At 43.5% G+C, this 18,740-nt stretch overlaps 1 protein-coding gene across 3 annotated transcripts in view; it reads right to left on the bottom strand.

The window, feature by feature from the left end:
- LOC119388199 (aladin) overlaps nucleotides 1-18,740 on the bottom strand; it is a 43,243-nt gene that overhangs the window by 18,877 nt on the left and 5,626 nt on the right. For all 3 annotated transcript variants that reach the window (XM_037655860.2, XM_037655859.2, XM_049413864.1), the window contains exons 5-11: nucleotides 18,108-18,154; nucleotides 16,453-16,611; nucleotides 10,868-10,951; nucleotides 10,014-10,134; nucleotides 7,234-7,358; nucleotides 6,396-6,686; nucleotides 3,987-4,054 (exon numbers count right to left, since the gene is read on the bottom strand). In XM_037655860.2, coding sequence (XP_037511788.1) covers nucleotides 3,987-4,054; nucleotides 6,396-6,686; nucleotides 7,234-7,358; nucleotides 10,014-10,134; nucleotides 10,868-10,951; nucleotides 16,453-16,611; nucleotides 18,108-18,154 — 895 coding nt within the window. The remainder of the gene's footprint in view (nucleotides 1-3,986; nucleotides 4,055-6,395; nucleotides 6,687-7,233; nucleotides 7,359-10,013; nucleotides 10,135-10,867; nucleotides 10,952-16,452; nucleotides 16,612-18,107; nucleotides 18,155-18,740) is intronic.

The following is an 18,740-nucleotide window of genomic DNA, read 5'->3' as shown; positions in this document are numbered from 1 at the left end:
GGAGGTTGTCGCACGAGAGATTGTAGTGACAACTTGCTGAGAGTGCACTGGACGGTGTACGTGACTCTTCGTCCAGCTACCACATGTGCCGCCTTAATGGCAGCAATTGGAAGACCAAGTACATACACATACAAAAACTGAACTTTGAAATTCTGAGAAAGTATGCATTTTTAATAACAGTTCATCCTTCAAGTGATAACTTTTGGCAACCACCATTTTGCACCTGATATGCAGTTGTCCTTTTTATGCAAGTCCAGTACTCATGGATTGAAACGCAACATCAGCTTTTTTTTAGTATAAGTACTTCAGTATATGAGCAATTGCTTGAGATAGCCACGTCATGTCGCTATGAATCTGGCCGCCATAGGTAACGTTGGGTCGGATGAAAATGTTAGAGTCAAAATCACGCCGATATGAAGCGAACTGAAGACAGTGGAAATGAAAGTATGTGCACTACTTAGCCCTCAACTTTTGCACTTCAATCCGTGAGCATTGTACATATCATCATGAACTGGAAAATTCCTGAGCTACATATTGAAGGTGCTGCCTAAAAAGTTGCTGCAAATGCCAGTTAAAGGGACACAAAAATGAAATGCTAAGTAAGTTTAGCTTGATAAACTACTCTATGCGAACTATATTGTCATTAATTTTGTTACTACAAGTTAATTCTTTGAGGAGAAAATCTTGGTCAAGGTATAACTTTTGAATTTTGTGCTGAAATTTGTGCAACGAATGTCACTGTGATTTCACGAATTTCAGGATTTTTTTTTTGTTTTCGTATTTTGGCCTCATTGGCTCCATAAAACTTCCTGAAACTTGATACGTAAAGTTTCTGGCTCTCTTAGTACACAATGCAATTAATTTTACTGATTAATTATGCAGGCCCTAGAAGACACCATAGAAACCCATGACATCAGAGCTAGTTCATGCAGGAACCTCAAGGCCGCATCGCCACCTGTAGTTTCTTCTCCCCTCTTTTCTTGCTTACAAAGCGTATCCTCGCATCAAGAGTGGCACTTTTGGCATTGCAAAAGGGTGGTTTACTGATATGAGAAAAACTGTTTTTCTCTAGGCTTGTGCGAATATCAAGCAGTTCAAATGTTTGAATGAATATTACGGTATTCAAATTCGCTTTGCAACGAATTTAAATTATTTTAAATGTCAAAGTATTCGAAATGAACGAATAGACATATATAAACCGCGTGTAATCACCTGTAAAGGTGGTTTCACTGCACTAGAGGGGTGCTATACCGTGAATACACCTATCCAGGGGAAATCCGCAGTGCCACGAAGCCCCACTTCAAGGTTAAATGAACAAATTACCCACACATCGATCCATCATTTTTGAAGTTTAATATCTCGTTATACTGGCTTATATGCTCTAGGTATAATAAATTTTAAACCGTAACGTATTTTACAGGTTATCGCTAGCATTCTACCGAAAGTCAAATTCTGCTGCTATTCAAAGTTGCTTCCACTTCCCTATGAACCAAAACCAAAAAGATTAACATTTGCATGTGCCTTGTTTCAATTAAAAAAAATATTGTGCAGGTTAGTTGGGTCATGACAAATATGCTCATTTTCCTTTATAATATATAATATATACTATTCAAATTCAATTTGAAATTATTCGATGAAATCACTATTCGTTTTGAATTCGCTTCGAACCAAAAATTTGCTATTCGCACAAGCCTACCGTATAAACGCGCGTAAGGGCCGCACCCATGTAAGGGCCGCACCCCGTTTTTTTGAAGTGCATATTCTAAAAAAAAAGAAAATCCGCGTAAGGGCCGCACCCACACTTGCCTCAAGCAATACGGATTCAAAATGCGCGCGCGCGCGTGAGCTTCTAGGCATAGTCGATAGATGGCGCAAGAAAACGCAACCATCATCATCGTCATCATTATGTATATATATATTTGGATTTCATTCGTGTTAAGATGTTCGTGAAGTGGGCTAAAAATTTTAGCTTTTTCATTAGTCTTCATAGACCCGCCAACTAAAGGTTAAAGCAGGATTTTGTCTTTAGCTTCTCACATTTCGATACAAACGCGCTATCGGAGCTATCCATATCGGCATTAGCATCACCAACTTTGGTTCGTGCTGTTCGCGTTCGTGTTGTTATAGTGTACTAGAATAGTGTTGTTCGGTTTGTGCAGTTCAGCCAGCCATTTGCGGTAGTTTTCTGCACTGTTCGATGACCTTCGTGCTAGGTTGTTTTCTACACGGCGTTCACGTTTTGGCAAGATGGGCAAGTACCTGAATAGCTACACGGCTGGCTGTAAGTTGAAGGTGATGGAGTATGCTCTCGAGCATGGGAAACGTGCCGCCGGCAGAAAATTCAACGTTGACGAGAAGTGTGTTCGACGTTGGTGCGCTCAAAAAGAAGCCTTGCGAAACACCAACAGCAATAAGCGCGCTTTCCGAGGAAAGCAGTGCAAGTTTCCCGATTTGGAAGAAGAGGAAAGCAGTGCAAGTTTCCCAATTTGGAAGAAGAGTTGCTCCGCTATGTGACTGAAGTGCGGAACGATGGTCTTGCACTCACAACGGACATGCTGCGTGTGAAGGGACTAGCCTTGGCGACTGTACTTGGGTGGATCCTATCTGCGTGGAGCTCGGTGTCGACGGACATTGTGTCCCGAAGTTTTAAAGTCACCCGTATATCTAACAGCTTGGATGGCGCTGATGATGACTGCTTGTGGGGTGACGGTGCTTCGCAGCAAACCATCTCGGACTCCGAGTCTGAGGACTCGTCGAGTGACGACGATTGAGCACGTATGTCGCAAGAAATGTCGTATACTGCAATAAACGCTCTTCGTTCGCTAAATAGCGCGTTTTTACTTAAAAAAAAGAAAATGTCGCGTGTATGGGCTGCACCCTGAAAACTGGCCCTCATTTCTTGAAAAAAAAAGTGCGGCCCTTACACGTGTTTATACGGTATTTTTCTCTTCAGTGTCAGTGAAGGTGTTTTTCACAATGAAAGACTACCAGCCACCTCGTCATAAGAGCTGATACAGTAGAACCCCGCTGATACGTTTTTGAAGGGACCGTAAGAAATAAACGTAAGAGACGGGAAACGTAAGAGCCGAAAAACAGGAAAAACGACAAAATATTTAGTGGTACAGAATTTTATTTCAATGCTTACGAGCAGCGCGAAAATTGGCGCGCTCAGCCGCGATCTAGTCGATGGATAGAAACGCGGAGCTGGGGACGGCCTCATCCACAGAAATGTAATCAACGTATGTGATCTTTTTAACACCAACAGCTGTAAGCATGAAAGAACTAAGCACACGCAATCACGACCAGCGCGGCGAGTCCGACTGCGAACCGCGCGCACGACCATGCGAGCTCCAACCAGCTCGAACCGCTCGAACTCCTCCCGCCCTCCGACAAATAACGATGATGATGAGTCTACGCCAACGTGATGGCAGAAGTGAATGCCGATCTCGAAGGCCTTGCTTTCGCAAGCAATTACGTCATAGACGCCATGTTTGTGCAATACAAATCTCAAAGGCTGTGCTTTTGTCAATAGTAAATGCCGATCTCGAAGGCCTTGCTTTCGCGAGCAATTACGTCATAGACGCCATCTTTGCATCGCGAATCTCGAAGGCCATGCTTTTGTTTGCATCAATTGAAAGATCCTGTTGCTTGCGCCTCTCATGCGGCTAATATTACGGTAAAACCAGGCCAAGCTGCGTGAAAATGCACCATGGCCGCTCTCTTCGGTAGTCACTCGGTCGGCTCCGAGCGCACTTCGCGACGTATCATACGGGAACGGTCCGACAGTTACGACGTAACAGCGGGGTTCCCAGTACATTGTATCCTATGGGAGCTATGCCGGGACCGGCGGAAAACGACGTAACAGCCGGGAAAACGCACCAGTGAGGAACGTAACAGCGGGGTTCTACTGTAATAATTAAGCTTACTGCTAAAAAGCAGGAAACACAGCATAGCTAGGCACCAAAACACACACATAAAAAGCGTACCTCTAAAAGAAATGGCCAAGCGCTCTCCATGCTTGTCCCAGGCCATATTCTGCACAAGTCCTCCGACCCTGTTGAAAGCAAATATTATCTTCAATTAGGGTTGCGTGAATACTATTTTTTGAAATTGAACTATAATGCAAATTTAAGTGTGCCCAAAGTGAATGAAATATGAATTGAATGCAGTCAAAATCCAGATGTATCGAACTCCAAGGGGACTGCAGTCGTGAAATATATCAACAGTTCAAAAATAGATACATGCTTATCTGAAATTTGACCAAGTGAATAGAATAATAAATGGTGCATTTGATAGAGCACTAGATGATGTGAGCAACGCGGGCATCTTCTCATGCCCTGGGCCAGTATTTTGGAGTGATGCCTTTTCACACGCTTGGCTAGTGGTCTGAGTTAGCTTAGTCTGCCTGCATAATCAATGGGATCGGCAGGCCATGAGTGGTGGATGATAAGACCAGCATAGAATAGGGGCATAAGGCACTGCTACAAAATACAGGCCCTGTTGTCTGTGCTGTTCTTCAGTATGCTGAACTTTAACAAACTAGCATGGAGGTAGTAGTGGCATCGATTATTGTCATTTCAGTCTTGCAATCATGGCACACCGTAGAAAAACTCAACGGCAAAGGGTTCCAACATCCAAAACTCCAGACATCCATAAAGACGTTCGCTCTGTAAGATTTGCGGAGGTGCTGCGAAAGTGTCCAAATTATCGAGCATGTCCAAAAACATCGCTACCAATTGTAGTAATCAACAACACCTGCCAATACATCTATAACCAACATTCAAGTGCTAGTGACCCTTTCAATCAGAATAGTCTGCCATCTGGGAGTTTGCTATTCACTCTCATGTACACAGCGAATGGGATGAAATCTATTACATTTTTATTTATTTATTTATTATTTTATTTATTTTACCCTCAAGGGTTTGCACACTACAGAGGGGAATTTTGCTTTATGTTGATCGTGTGCAGTATGAAAAATATTCAGATTATTAATTATGACTTCGCTTCAAGGACCAAATTCCAACAGTAATTGTCTAATTATGAAATAGAATAAAATGCACAACATTATATTTTCTCTTTCTTTCCTCTCCTCCTTCTTCCATTTCCTTTCTTTTTTTTTGAAATTTGCAGCACTACAATATGTTTGGCAAAGAAGTTGCCCAAGAAGTTATCCCGAAGTACTATTATATATTTGTTAACTAGAATGTTTCAAATACATATTTGCATACCTCCAACTTCAGTGCAGGAAACCTCCATCAAAGCAAAACTTGACTTTGCACATCTAATCCACATGTACACAAGAAGGTACATTACTGTAGTGATAAATTCTGATGAGTGCTATGCACTAAACACATCAGACATTCTGGTCATCTAAAATCCTTTTAATCATTTCTGCTCTATCATATTTTATCAGCCATGCAGAACTATGATACTTAATAAATGAGCAGGCTTGCATCCATGAACCATACTGCATACAATAGTAATTGCTATTTGGCAAACTGACAGCCAAGGTTGGCCAACCCATTATTTCCATTTTACCTATCACTCTCCTCCTGGGACTATGGCATGCCAAGTTATGGAGTGCCTGCCTACACACCAAACTGAAATGAGGAATTGTGCTATGCTCCGCATTAAAAAAAAAAGATCTGGTCATGGTCCTCTGCAGAGAGCCCACCAGCTTTACAAACAAAAAAAAAAACACCTTATGAGAAGGATAAAACTAACTCTACGATTACTGCAGCGGCAAAATGATCTAATGCGGCGGAAAATGAGCCCTAGCACAACAGCACAAATTTTTACTTAAGGGAGGACACCGCTCATTTAAAAAAAAATTCTTGATCGGTTTTGGTAGAACTTGCGAAGTTTGTGTACCTTTATGTGTCAACTTCAAATATGAAGTTATTTTCTCAAGTACAACATGTAGTTTTTATAAGATAAAATATTTCATGTGCCCTTTATGGCAGCAAGATTTTCCTTAAACTAAGGGAGCTACAAAGTAAATGAGCATATTATAATAATCTGGAATGTGAACTATACACAGTAAAATGAACATGGATGCTTTAAACCCATTTGAACGAATATTATCTTATGTTGAACATATGCAAGTGAGTCGATGTCAAGCTGGGGTATTGCTCACGAAAATTCTACATACCATAACTTTTCCATAACATACCATAACACACCATACTATTCCTCATTTTCAGAATCAAGTTGCATTGTACTACAGCATCTAAATATGGCTCAAAGTACGACACCTATTCTAAACCTTAGCACTATACTGAAAGAGAGAAATGCTTAATCTTAAAAACAAGAGATATCTGAGGTGCATCAGGCAATTTGCTCGAATGTCAGGATTTCTCGACTGTGCTGTCAAAGCAAAAGCATAAAATGCACACCTGATTCCTTCGCCAGCATCGGAGTGCAGTGGTAAGTCTACCTCAGTGAGGTCAGCGACGGGTAAGCCTGTCCCAAAGGTAGCGTCTGGGTGTGGGGACCAAGTGGACGACTTGCCTTCACCCTCGTCGACAGAGGCTGCAACTGGAGGTGGGAAGCTCAGCGCGTACAGGTGAGGCTTGTCGGAAAAGCTGCACAGCAGCCAGCGGCCATCGGGGCTCCAGCAGGCCGCCCGGCAGCGGCCCTGCTGAGTTGACCACTTGTCAAACTGCCACTGGTTTGTATGCCATACCCTGGAATTTCGCGTGACACTGCGGTATTACTGAAATAACATGAACCCATTCTTGTAGAATATGGTTGCCAGCAGGCAACAGAAATTCACGCAGATCACATACAATGCACAGGGAAAATGAGTCCTTGAAAACATTGGACAAGGAAAATGAAGCACACAATGATACCAAATGTTGGCTGAAGAGGAACTACAGACAGGACATGACACAATTTAGAATACGTCTCATCTTAAATCCAAAAATAACGTTTTTGAAAAACAGATTTTTTTTTCAATTTTTCGCTCCAAAAAGCAGCTCCCCCCTTAGCCATGAACCAATGCTCAACACAACAGGCACTTTTCATGTCACCTTGATGAAATGCAGCAGCAGGAGTCTGGAAAAGAACCTTCAACCTCGTGGTCAGCAGTACAGTAATGCTATTGCCACTAAGCCATTACGCTTGACATGCCGTAAATGTACAAAGCACGCTTTGCTGAAATTCTTTTTCAATGACACAAGTGAAATGACAAACAAAGGTCCCTTAACTGGCTACACAAAAAACAACTCTTACCTGAAGAGACTCTGTGGTGACGCTGCAAGGAGTCGACAGCCATCAGGCGACCATCGAATAAGAGAGACTCCTCCACCAGATATATGTGTCAATGGAACGCACTCTTCCATTGCAACATTCCAAATCTGTAGAGGAAGCAAATGACGCAGCATTTGCAAACACATACTACTATACAAGAGGACTTGATGGGCAGAAGTTCGCAGAGCACCATGCTTTAAGTGGCACAGGCCAATCTTTACATTACCAGTTGCGACAGCAATGCATAAAAATTAACAACAAAGTGAAAAAAATCAATGTGGCTCAACTCTACCAGCATCACTAGGATTTCCACGAGGAAGGCTGACACAAATATGCTGCACTGATCTTGCAGCTGGCAGTGACAATAACTGGCAGTTTTTATATATAAGTAAGCAAACCTAAGAAACCAGGTTAGTAAGTGGAGTACTTAACAAAACATCTTGCTCATTTTGCAAAACTCTGAGTGGCCATCATGGGCCAACTGGAAGAGACATAAAATAATGCACAAATGCACTGAGAGAAAATTCTGAACTTATGAATCGCGGGTTTTCAAAGACATGAGACAATGCTAATCAGCATAATTAATTGCCAAATATGAGATAACTGAAGGCTGGGTAAAGACAAAACTTGTACAGAAGTTATACGACAATCATTGTGAGACATACAGTTAGGGCGTACAAATGCTAGTGATACAAAGCAAATGAAGAAGCAGTAAGAGAATTGGAGCAATGAAAAACTTATTGCTATGAACAAAGTGAAGGGACACTAAAAAGAACACTGAAGAACTTTTGGCACTTTGAGCATGTGCGTGTGTGTCTGTCTGTCTGTCTATGATCGCCTCCTTGACTTGGTGTAGACCAAAATTGGCAAGGTAGGGGAAGAGGACTTGAGGAATATGACTGTCGGGTCATGACATGAATAACATGAAAATCTTGTCACGTACGTCGTCAAACCCTTTCCTCCAGGCACGTGTGTCACATACCAGTTTACCACGGGCCGCGTTGTACGGGTATGCGCCACAGGTGATTGACAGTTTATATCTACCCAGGAACGGCGAGAACAGACATAGGTAATTTAATTGTGAAAGCATTAAGAAAAACTGACATCAGTAGCGTTGACCCGACAAATGGAAAGAATAAAAATTAGGATTCCAGCAGGAATCGAACCCAAGCATGCTGCGTGGTAATCAGGTATTCAACCACAGAGCCATGCCAGGTCTATAAACTGGTTTGGAAAAACAGCCTATGCAGGCGTAATGTCGGTGCAATGTCAGTTGTGGTTGTGGAGCTGGCTATCTAGTTTTACAAGAAAGCAATAAACACGATACCGGCGTCGTACCCAATTAACGTCTGTGGTTCCAGTGTTGACCGCTTTTTTAGCAGTCTAATAAACATTACATTTGTATTCCTATGATTCAGCAAGCTATATTGAAGCATTGCTCGACCCCGGAGGAATACAATAACGAAAGTTACGTATGATATTTACATGATTGCACCATAATGTGCACTTCGTTTCGGCAATACTGAGGTATGTACCCTAACGTGAGAACTGACGTGACGTCACGCTGTAAGTTACCCTCTAAACGCCAGTGTTGTCGACGTGCCTTGTAAGCCCACGATGTGCGCACAGCTACTACACTTACAAAAACACGTCGATCCACCTCGTAACGCTTGGCTCAAAGCCATAAAATACTGTATAGAAGTACACGCTGACTGCTTCACATGAGACCGATTCCCACAATGCGTAGGATCTGCCGAATTTTTTAAACTCCATTACCATTACTTTTATCATAATAGGCTGATTATTAGATGGAAAAATTAAATTCAAAGTTTTCTTTTTAATTTCATGCCATAACCACAAAACTGGTACATCATCGTGATGTCACAAATTTAGAATGAATTAAAGGTGCTTAAACATTCGGCAGAAGTCTGCCTGGTTGGGTAATAGAATACCGGAGAAAAAGAGAAAACTTCAACTAGAAATTTATTTGAGGTTACCCGACGTTTCGAAGCCGGTCAGGCTTCGAAACATCGGGTATCCTAAAATAAATTTCTGGTTGGAGTTTTCTCTTTTTCTCCGGTAAATTTAGAATGAGTAAATTTTTCATATTTGGACCACATGAGTAAATAAAAGTACCCAAATCTTGCCTGCATCTCTTTGGCTTCCTTGTGAGATGATGTAGTCCACTTCTCTTCATAAAGAATTAGGCCCCGGCAGACACTTAAAATTCATGCTGTCAAGGCGAGTTACCATGCAAACTACAACGCGGCACCACCACCAGTCCTTACACACCTTTTCAAGCTTATACCTGCCAACCATCTTTTTGCAGTAAGAGTGGTGTTTTTAGTACTGTGCAGTACTTTACAAATACAGGTGAATTCATTTTTATCTTTCGCATCCTTTTAAGGAGTTTGACCTTGTCACTTACCCCTTTCTTTGTACTTAACTTACACAAGCCATGAACAACTGCAATTGGTAACATCATGACTTATCGATTTAATGCCTCAAAGCTAGGTACATTTAAGCTACAAGTGACGGTACTATGAAAGGCTAAATTATTTTAACCCCGTAATGTTTTTGAACATGCAGTTAATTTGGTTACATGAAAATTGTTGCACTCAGTCTCCACATAGGCGCAGAAGAATCACATCACCTGCATGCAGCTAGTAAAATTGCTAAGAGATGCTGTGCTTGACAATACGCTGCATAACATCCACATAGCCCAGGAATACTTTAAAAAGTTACATGAAGGAACTACTCACAAGAAGTGAGCAGTCAGCTGCAGAAGCTGATGCTAGGAGTGTTCCCTTAGGATGCCATGCAATGCTGCTGACTGGGTTGTGCCCCTCACGAGAAAGGAGTGATGCATATGCTGATGATGGTCTGTCAATAAAGAACAAAGAAAAGCAGCAAAAGTACATTAGAGCCCTATTAGGAAAGCCTTTGACCTTGCCATGTTGTTCATGCTATTTTAAGAGGGCATTTTTAAATTTAAACAGACCTACCAACTGACTGATTGGAATTAATGTGCAAAAAGAACACAAGCAACACCATAGAACAGTGTTTGTTTTGATGACCTGGAACTTGCAGCCAGTGCTTGCTAAGCAAGTGCTTATGTCCTCCAGTTCCATCTGACTTTTTTAAAACGTACATGCTTGTATACTAGAACAGAAAGATGAACTTATTCAGGACTGGCAGACATTGGAATAATAACGATTTGTATTTTAATCTCAATCTTTCAAAACAAGCACACACTACCTCAGCATTTCTGTGTCTTTGTCCCTGGTGTTGAATTTTCTAATGACTGATTTCTCTTTAGATTTCTTTTTACCTTCACCATAAGCTTGCGCACCAGTGTCTACAAACACATTTCGTATTAACCACCTGGCGCACTAGGACAATAAAAAAAGAACTATAACAAGGTAGGTCGCTACAGAATTTTGCCCCTAGTCACTGACATCAACACAGTTATCAGAACTATGACTGGCGAACACCCGCAACCATGCTCACTGTAGGCTCCCTGTTGTTATATAACACCTGCGCTTCTGAGTACAACTCCAGCCTTCAGAGTTGATTGATATATCACCCACGACAGCACAATTGTGAAGTGACTCACCTTGCAATAAGAGATGTCGGTTCCACTTGCCAAAGAAGGACTCCCTCCTGGCAAGCCACAGCGAGAACTGCAGAGCTGTAAGGCCTGGAAAGAATGGTGTAACCCTAGAAACTGAATAACACCTTCAGTATTTCCACTTAAATACGTATTAACAAACCACCAATGGCCTCAATATGCAGAAATTATGAATCTCTTTTAAAGAATTGAAAAGTGGAAGAAAAAAGAACGACCAATGAGTTAACCAGAATGAAAGACGAGACGAAAGACACATGTGCAAACAGGATCAGTGCTGAACTGGTCAGCACTGGTCCTCTTTGTACATGTGTCTTTCGTCTCGCCTTTCGAGCTGGTTAACTTCGCAAATATCGCACCAGCTTGCCCAGACAAAAGCAATCCTAGACCATAAGTTTTCATTTTTATGATGTGCCCATGCCCCCTGCTAAGATTTTGTTTAAATGATCTTTTTCCTCTTGTAAAGCTCCAATTATTGTTAAGAAAACACCATAGTGGGAGGATATCACTTTACTGGCATTCTAGGCGAAAATGTGAGCAGTGCACTGCAAGGAGTGTAACTAGGTTCCAGCACTACCAACCACACGTCATCTGGAACAAAGCCAGGCAACTGTGTACTTAAATACCGATGTCACACAGTCACTGTTGATCGCGATCGTGCCTGATCGCAATCGTGCCTGCTCCAGATCGAGCTTCTCGATCGTAATTGGCTTCCTTCACGCAAGCAGCAGAAGGGAGTCAATCACTGTGGAAAAGTTCGATCCCAATCGGGCTTAGTCACTATTAGCAAAGCATTGTGTGACACTGGTATAAGGCAGAGAAATACCCTACGTGCCCAGGTAGTGCACCTCAAGGCAGAAAAAATACTCCATGTGCCCAGGTTGTGCACTTTAAAGCAGAAAAATACCTCAGGTTCCAGCGCTACCAGCCACACGTCAGCTGGAACAAAGGCAGGCAATTGTGCATTTTAAGGCAAGAAAATACCCCATGTGCTCTAGACTTGCACGTTTTTTATAAGTGGGCTGAAATGCGCATGTGTATGCCAGATGCCTGAAAAACCGCACAATACAGCATTAATCTATGAAAAAAAAAGCTAGCCTTACTACATCAAGTACAAATAGATCAATTAATCTGCCAAGTTAGAGAAACGGTAACCTAACGTATCATACGGTAGAACTACAGGTGCTGAAAACATTTCCTACCATATGCGAAGAATGAAAGCTAGGTGTGAAGGTACTTCTAAAAGCAATAACACCAATGCCACATCCATGGCAGAAGCAAATACAAAGAAAATCATGTGGAAAGTAACAAAGCGAACTAGCAACAAGCACTTAACAGAAATAGCAAGACTGGCAATCATATATAATTTATACACAGATGGCGTTTTGCTTCCCAAGGCCGTCCATGAGAAATGAGAACCAGTCAGGAGGATTAAGGCTGCTTACACCAGCTGAATTTCTTAAAAATTCCCTGAAATTTCAATTCATATGCATATTATTGTTCCTCCTCAATGACAGTGCAGCTGCAATTGTAAGAACTAAGATCCAGTTTCTCAGTGAGCAAAAGCGCTGCAAGAGCACAGCCAGAGAGCAGATTACATGTGAAGGAATTTACACAGTCAGGCGCAACGTTGTACGGAACGGCGTTCCAAAGAACGACGTTCCAGGAACTACAGTTCCTTTTTGGAGAAACAGAGGAACGCCACCGTTCCATTGAGGATCGGTGGAACTGTAACGTTAACTCGTGTTTACGCAGGAGAGGCAGAGGGAATGGCATTCCTTCAGTGAACTTCCTCAGCATTTGAACAGGCGCACGCACGCAGCACATCATGCAGAACAGGACGGATGGGCGACTGCGTGAGGCGCAAGCACCTATTGCTTGACTTTGACTTCACTACATAGGTTGGCAAAAAATGTCGAGCTCCCTCAGACTCACTCAAGAAATATATTTTGCACTTAGGGCTTACTTGGACTCTGACTCACCAAAGTATTCCTCAGCTGGACTCACTCGAACTCACAATCACTCAAATTTCTCAACCGGACTGACTCGGACTCAAACTCACCAAAATATTAGTCACACGCACTCACTCAGACTCACGGCTCGGTTTGAGTCTAAGTGAGCCTGAGTGAGTCAACTCATGAGTTTGCCTACCTATGTTTGACTATGCCGCATCCCGAGTTTCAATTTAAAGGAGCACTGACACAAAATTTCGAAGGCGAGATAATGAGTGAAATAGATGTATGCGGAGCCGTACACAACGTCTACGAAATATCAAAGGCCAACATAGCCTAGAACACATTTAAAATCAATTTTAAAGTGCATGCCGCGCGACTGAGCGAGATGCGAGCGCTTCGCAACGCCGACATCAACGCGGAGTATGTGTAAACAAACCTACGTCACGAGTTTGTGTTGGCTGGTGGTGCCCTTGCGCTTGTGCCGTGCTACCTGCCATTTCTTCCTCCGTGCTTGCGGCTTTGCCTATGCTAGTTGTGTTCTCTTCCGCTGTTCGCTCGTCGTGCCCGTTGGCAGATGTTATGGCCCGCTCACGCTAGCGGCAAGCCTGCCGCAACGGCACGGTGCCGCAGAACGTCGGCCGTCGCCGCACGCGCGAGAGCTGTCCAACTTGCACGGCAAGCTTCGCCGGCGAGGCATTCGCGCCTCCGAAAAACATGGCAGCACTGCCAAAAGCGGTTGTCGTCCATTTCGAATCTATCAAGTGGCCGCCGTGAGCTCTGTAACGTGTAAGTTCCGAACTGATGCTTCCATTTGCTTTAGATTCATGTCCTTAAGCTTCGACAGCAATGTATTCGTCCCGATTCGGCGCCGTTTTTGAGAGCCATAGTCAAATAATCGATGCTGTAAGCTTAGCGAGTCGAGATGGGCGCTTCCGAATGCTCGGAGGACATAGATTACGCGTTTGTTAGTTGTTTCTAATCCTCCATAGCTGGCGCCACTTGACCTGGTTCGGGGCCCACCGCACTCACGCTCGCGCGCCGCCTACGTCACAATTTTGCGTGTTCACGTGGTCAGCTGTGGCTACCCGTCCTCCGGAAGTAGCTGCCTAGCTCGGTGCTCTTTGAAACCGAAACTGCGACTGGGCGCTCTAAAAACGTCTCTAAATAAATAACCGTCGCGCACTCGCGCAAACGAGGTTTGCAGCCGTGATAAGTAGATCATAAGCTATCTATTGCAACAAAAAAAAACAAGGTGCAAAATTTTTGTGTCAGTGCTCCTTTAAGGCGCCTGTCTGGGACGCAGGGAAGTGCATGATGACGAGACCGACCACGTGCGGGAGGAACAGCTGATCTTTTTTTTCTTTTTGCCTGAGCCAGTCTGACAGCAATCAAGGGCCGTTCTGGAATGTAGACACACCTTGGTGAACATTTACTTGACATTCGAGCATCATCGAACCCTACTGTAAAGCCACCGCCAGGAAAGGGCACGCTATTTTTTTTATCTCGGTGACCTTTTTGTTCGGCCAAATGGAAAAAAGCTCTTGTGTGTGTGTATGTGTGTGTGTGTGGTTCTACTACGCATTCCTGTGGCCTTGTCGGCACAGGGAAAAGTGGGGGAGTGAATTTACCGTTGTCGAGGCGCCTACGCGTGGTTCCGTGGAGCCCTCGAACGGTGTGAATCATCGTTGCAAATCTGGTGTTTGACAAGTGTGGGACAGATGATAGAGAATCACTATGCTAGAGGCCACAGAAAGTGAGTGAAGCTAACCACCGAAATCTTGCGCGGTGGCCTCACACTGTGAATGAATAGTCTTGGGCCCCGACATAATGGTGGCGAAGTTACACTTTGGTTCTATCCCTTGGGAGTGAGCGCCTCGCCACGTGAAGCGTATGCTTTCGACGTTTTATTGGTTTTATGTTAGCGTGCTTGCCGACTGCAAAGCTTCGGCCCAATTCCTGGGAAAGTTTTTCTTGTCGTGTGGTCTCTAGCAGATGGCTCGATCGTCCCTTTAGTATCTCATGCATGCCGCCAGCGGGTGCCACAGTGGCGCCTGTCCGGTGCCTTCGATTTTTGCATTTGGTCAGACATCCCTTCAACATGCGAGTTATCTCCGCGGCTATCGGTCTATAATTTTTATTATAATTTAGTTCAACAGCTGCCACACTGATAACGTCTGTCATGCATTAAACAATACGCGTACAACCAGCGCTACATTCTTGTTGCACCCGCTGAGCCTGCCCTCGCCCCTACGACCACGGTTGACTTGTCCCTATCTGTGTACAACACGGCAGTACCCTCAAGCCCTTGATGGAACGGCTCTTCAATATTGCCAACGAAGACTTGACAGGAAAACAGGTTAATAATATCTGGGGTTTTACGTCCCAAAACCACGATATGATTATGAGAGACGCCATAGTGGAGGGCTCCGGAAATTTCGATCATCTGGTGTTCTTTAACGTGTGCCTAAATCTAAGTACACGGGCCTCTACCATTTCGCCTCCATCGAAATGCGACCCCCGTGGCCGGGATCGAACCCGCGACCTTCGGGTCAGCAGCCGAGCACCGTAACCGCTATACCACCGCGGCGGACAGGAAAACAGGTTCGTCTGTTGGATACCAACATCGAGATGTAACTTTTGCTGAGTGTGAACAGGGGACTTTACTGAGTTGTGAATACGTATCCTGGATATTATTTTCTACTCACTTTGCAATATTGAATCAGCATTCATTAAACGCCCATTTATTGTTTCTTTTGGTGCGGTTTTCTGTGCAAGAAACTTATTTATGTTGACGCATGTGTGGAAATTTGTATATTTGAATATCTGGAGCGCAGTATTCTGACTTGCGCATTTGAAGACTGACCTGGAAAGTGCGACATGTGTTGCACTTTTAATAAACGAGCGCGAAAGTTGCAGTTAGACATGTCAGTAGTATGGCCGGTGGTCTCTAAAAAAATTCGTCTATGAGCATTTCTTTAAACTTCTTTTATCTATATATAACCTGCTGCCTGCGATGTCAAATTCGTAAAATATATGTAGCTCGATGTGAGCCTTAAATTGCTCACTTTATTTTGCCTCAGGATTATCCGGCAGTGACCGGCACTATATATTGATTAAAAATTCAAATGTAACGTTAATGTAACGTTAATGTAACGACACATACCAATTTTCGAAATGTAACTGGAACTCGTTCCAGTTACATTAAAGGAACTTGTAACGGGAACTTGTTGCGTGATTGAGAAGGAACGAGTAACGAGCTCTCGTTCCTGTTTTAGAGGAACGTGCACAACACTGGTCCGGAGTGCGTTACAAGTAAGTGAGATAGGTACTACATGCTGCATATTTCCAAGTACACCAATAAACTTCACATCACTGAGCCATCTGCTACTGCAGCCTTCCTACCTTTTCTTCTTCGTTTGCTATCACTTTTTTTTTTTCTATAGGGCTTCGTTCATTTCCAGTGCCATGTGCAATGCACTCTTCTAACTTGCTCTCTAGTAGCCAACATATTGTATAAGAGCAAAATGAAACATTGTCGGTAAATAAACCAAGACACCTCAGTTGTACTGTAGTATAAGAGACAAGTGAGCTGCACACAAGTAGCACAAGAATGCATACTTCCAAGCCATGTCGGTGATATTTCTCTGAGACCTGTGCTTCAGCACGGGTGTAATGCTCATGTTGGGTGCATACACACGAATCATGTCGCCATGTGATGCCACAGCAAACTTGGGGCACTGGGGATGCCAGGCAAAAGCTCGTACGTGGCCCCTCATCCTGTGAGAGAAAACGTGTGAATTGCAGGGGTATGAGATATGTCAGGCCTTGACGCATATCATGTTCAGTGGAATTCATAACACTGCGCTTGTGTGTCTAAATTCCAGCCCATGTCTAGTGGTAGATTCTGTTAACTCTACGGTTGTGCACACATAGCAGTGAATAGGCCTGGTGCAATACTATTACAGTAGAACCCCGCTTTTACGTTCCTCACTGGTGCGTTTTCCCGGCTGTTACGTCGTTTTCCGCCGGTCCCGGCATAGCTCCCATAGGATACAATGTATTGGGAACCCCGCTGTTACGTCGTAACTGTCGGACCGTTCCCGTATGATACGTCGCGAAGTGCGCTCGGAGCCGACCGAGTGACTACCGAAGAGAGCGGCCACGGTGCATTTTCACGCAGCTTGGCCTGGTTTTACCGTAATATTAGCAGCATGAGAGGCGCAAGCAACAGGATCTTTCAATTGATGCAAACAAACAAAAGCATGGCCTTCGAGATTCGCGTTGCAAAGATGGCGTCTATGACGTAATTGCTCGCGAAAGCAAGGCCTTCGAGATCGGCTTTTACTAGTGACAAAAGCACAGCCTTTGAGATTTGTATTGCACAAACATGGCGTCTATGACGTAATTGCTTGCGAAAGCAAGGCCTTCGAGATTGGCATTCACTTCTGCCATCACGTTGGCGTAGACTCATCATCATCGTTATTTGTCGGAGGACGGGAGGAGTTCGAGCGGTTCGAGCTGGTTGGAGCTCGCATGGTCGTGCGTGCGGTTCGCGGTCGGACTCGCCGCGCTGGTCGTGATTGCGTGTGCTTAGTTCTTTCATGCTTACAGCTGTTGGTGTTAAAAAGATCACATACGTTGATTACATTTCTGTGGATGAGGCCGTCCCCAGCTCCGCGTTTCTATCCATCGACTAGATCGCGGCTGAGCGCGCCAATTTTCGTGCTGCTCGTAAGCACTGAAATAAAATTCTGTACCACTAAATATTTTGTCGTTTTTCCTGTTTTTCGGCTCTTACGTTTCCCGTCTCTTACGTTTATTTCTTACGGTCCCTTCAAAAACGTATCAGCGGGGTTCTACTGTAATTTGTTACTCTGAAATGAGACAATAGAAGGGAGATTTTAAAAGCAAGGTGTAGAGACAGCAGAGGTACCACACATTTCTGCAAAATAGAAAAAGAATCAGAGAAAGATGAAGTGTTGCAGGCATTCACAGAGGGCACATGACTGACAGATGCACAGCAATGCCTCTTCGTGCTTTTCACACATCTACGATGATGCTCATGGAACTAGGCAGACAAAGCAGCATATATTAGCCAGAATGCTAGCACGCACATTCAATACAAGACCTACGGCATGATTGTGAGTTGTTGCCATAACCCTGCTAATCATTCAAGACACAAGCATGTGTAGAGCAAAGCAGACGTGCCATATCTGCAATTCAGATAAACCCTCACTGCTATCAATGGCCAAGAAAATAAATAAACTACTCACCAGTTCAATGTCAATGAAAACTCCTTGCACATATCTTCACTGGACAGCTAAAAGAAGTTATACTTAGGTTGTGAAAATGGAACAGTTTGGGCAGTAACAGCACAATTCATTCATTGAAAATAACCGTGGCTGTGACCACTTATGTTACAAGCAGCCAAACTAGACCTTCCCTACCAGCTAATGGGAATGTTTTCACTCTGCACAAGCATAATCTAATGATAAAACTTGTATGAGTGTCCCATGAGCACTCTCTACCTCGACTGACTTCCATCACTTCCATTCATTCTTCTATGATTCGAAGTCACCTTATGAGGTGTTAAAAAAACGTCAAGGACCTATTCGCCCGAACGGGGCCTTGCACCCCAAATAACGCCTGTTGTTGTTATTGTAAATTTGTTTACTATGTGTCTTGATAATTATAGCACCTGCAAAAGTGGTGAAAGCAAAGTGTTTGATATTTTAATTTGTTGCTGAAAGCAGTTTCCACGCCAACTGCAGCGCCTTAAAGCAACTACGTCTGGGAATTGTTGTGATGTATTTTGCTAGGGGGTGGGGTGGTTTACTGGTTGCGAATGAAGAATATACTATGCATGCTTACATGTAAATTACAAAAAAGACAAATTTCTGCTTTGA

Source organism: Rhipicephalus sanguineus, chromosome 3 (assembly GCF_013339695.2).
Source record: "Rhipicephalus sanguineus isolate Rsan-2018 chromosome 3, BIME_Rsan_1.4, whole genome shotgun sequence".
NCBI lineage: Eukaryota > Metazoa > Arthropoda > Arachnida > Ixodida > Ixodidae > Rhipicephalus > Rhipicephalus sanguineus.
This window is presented reverse-complemented; position numbering and strand designations above follow the sequence as displayed.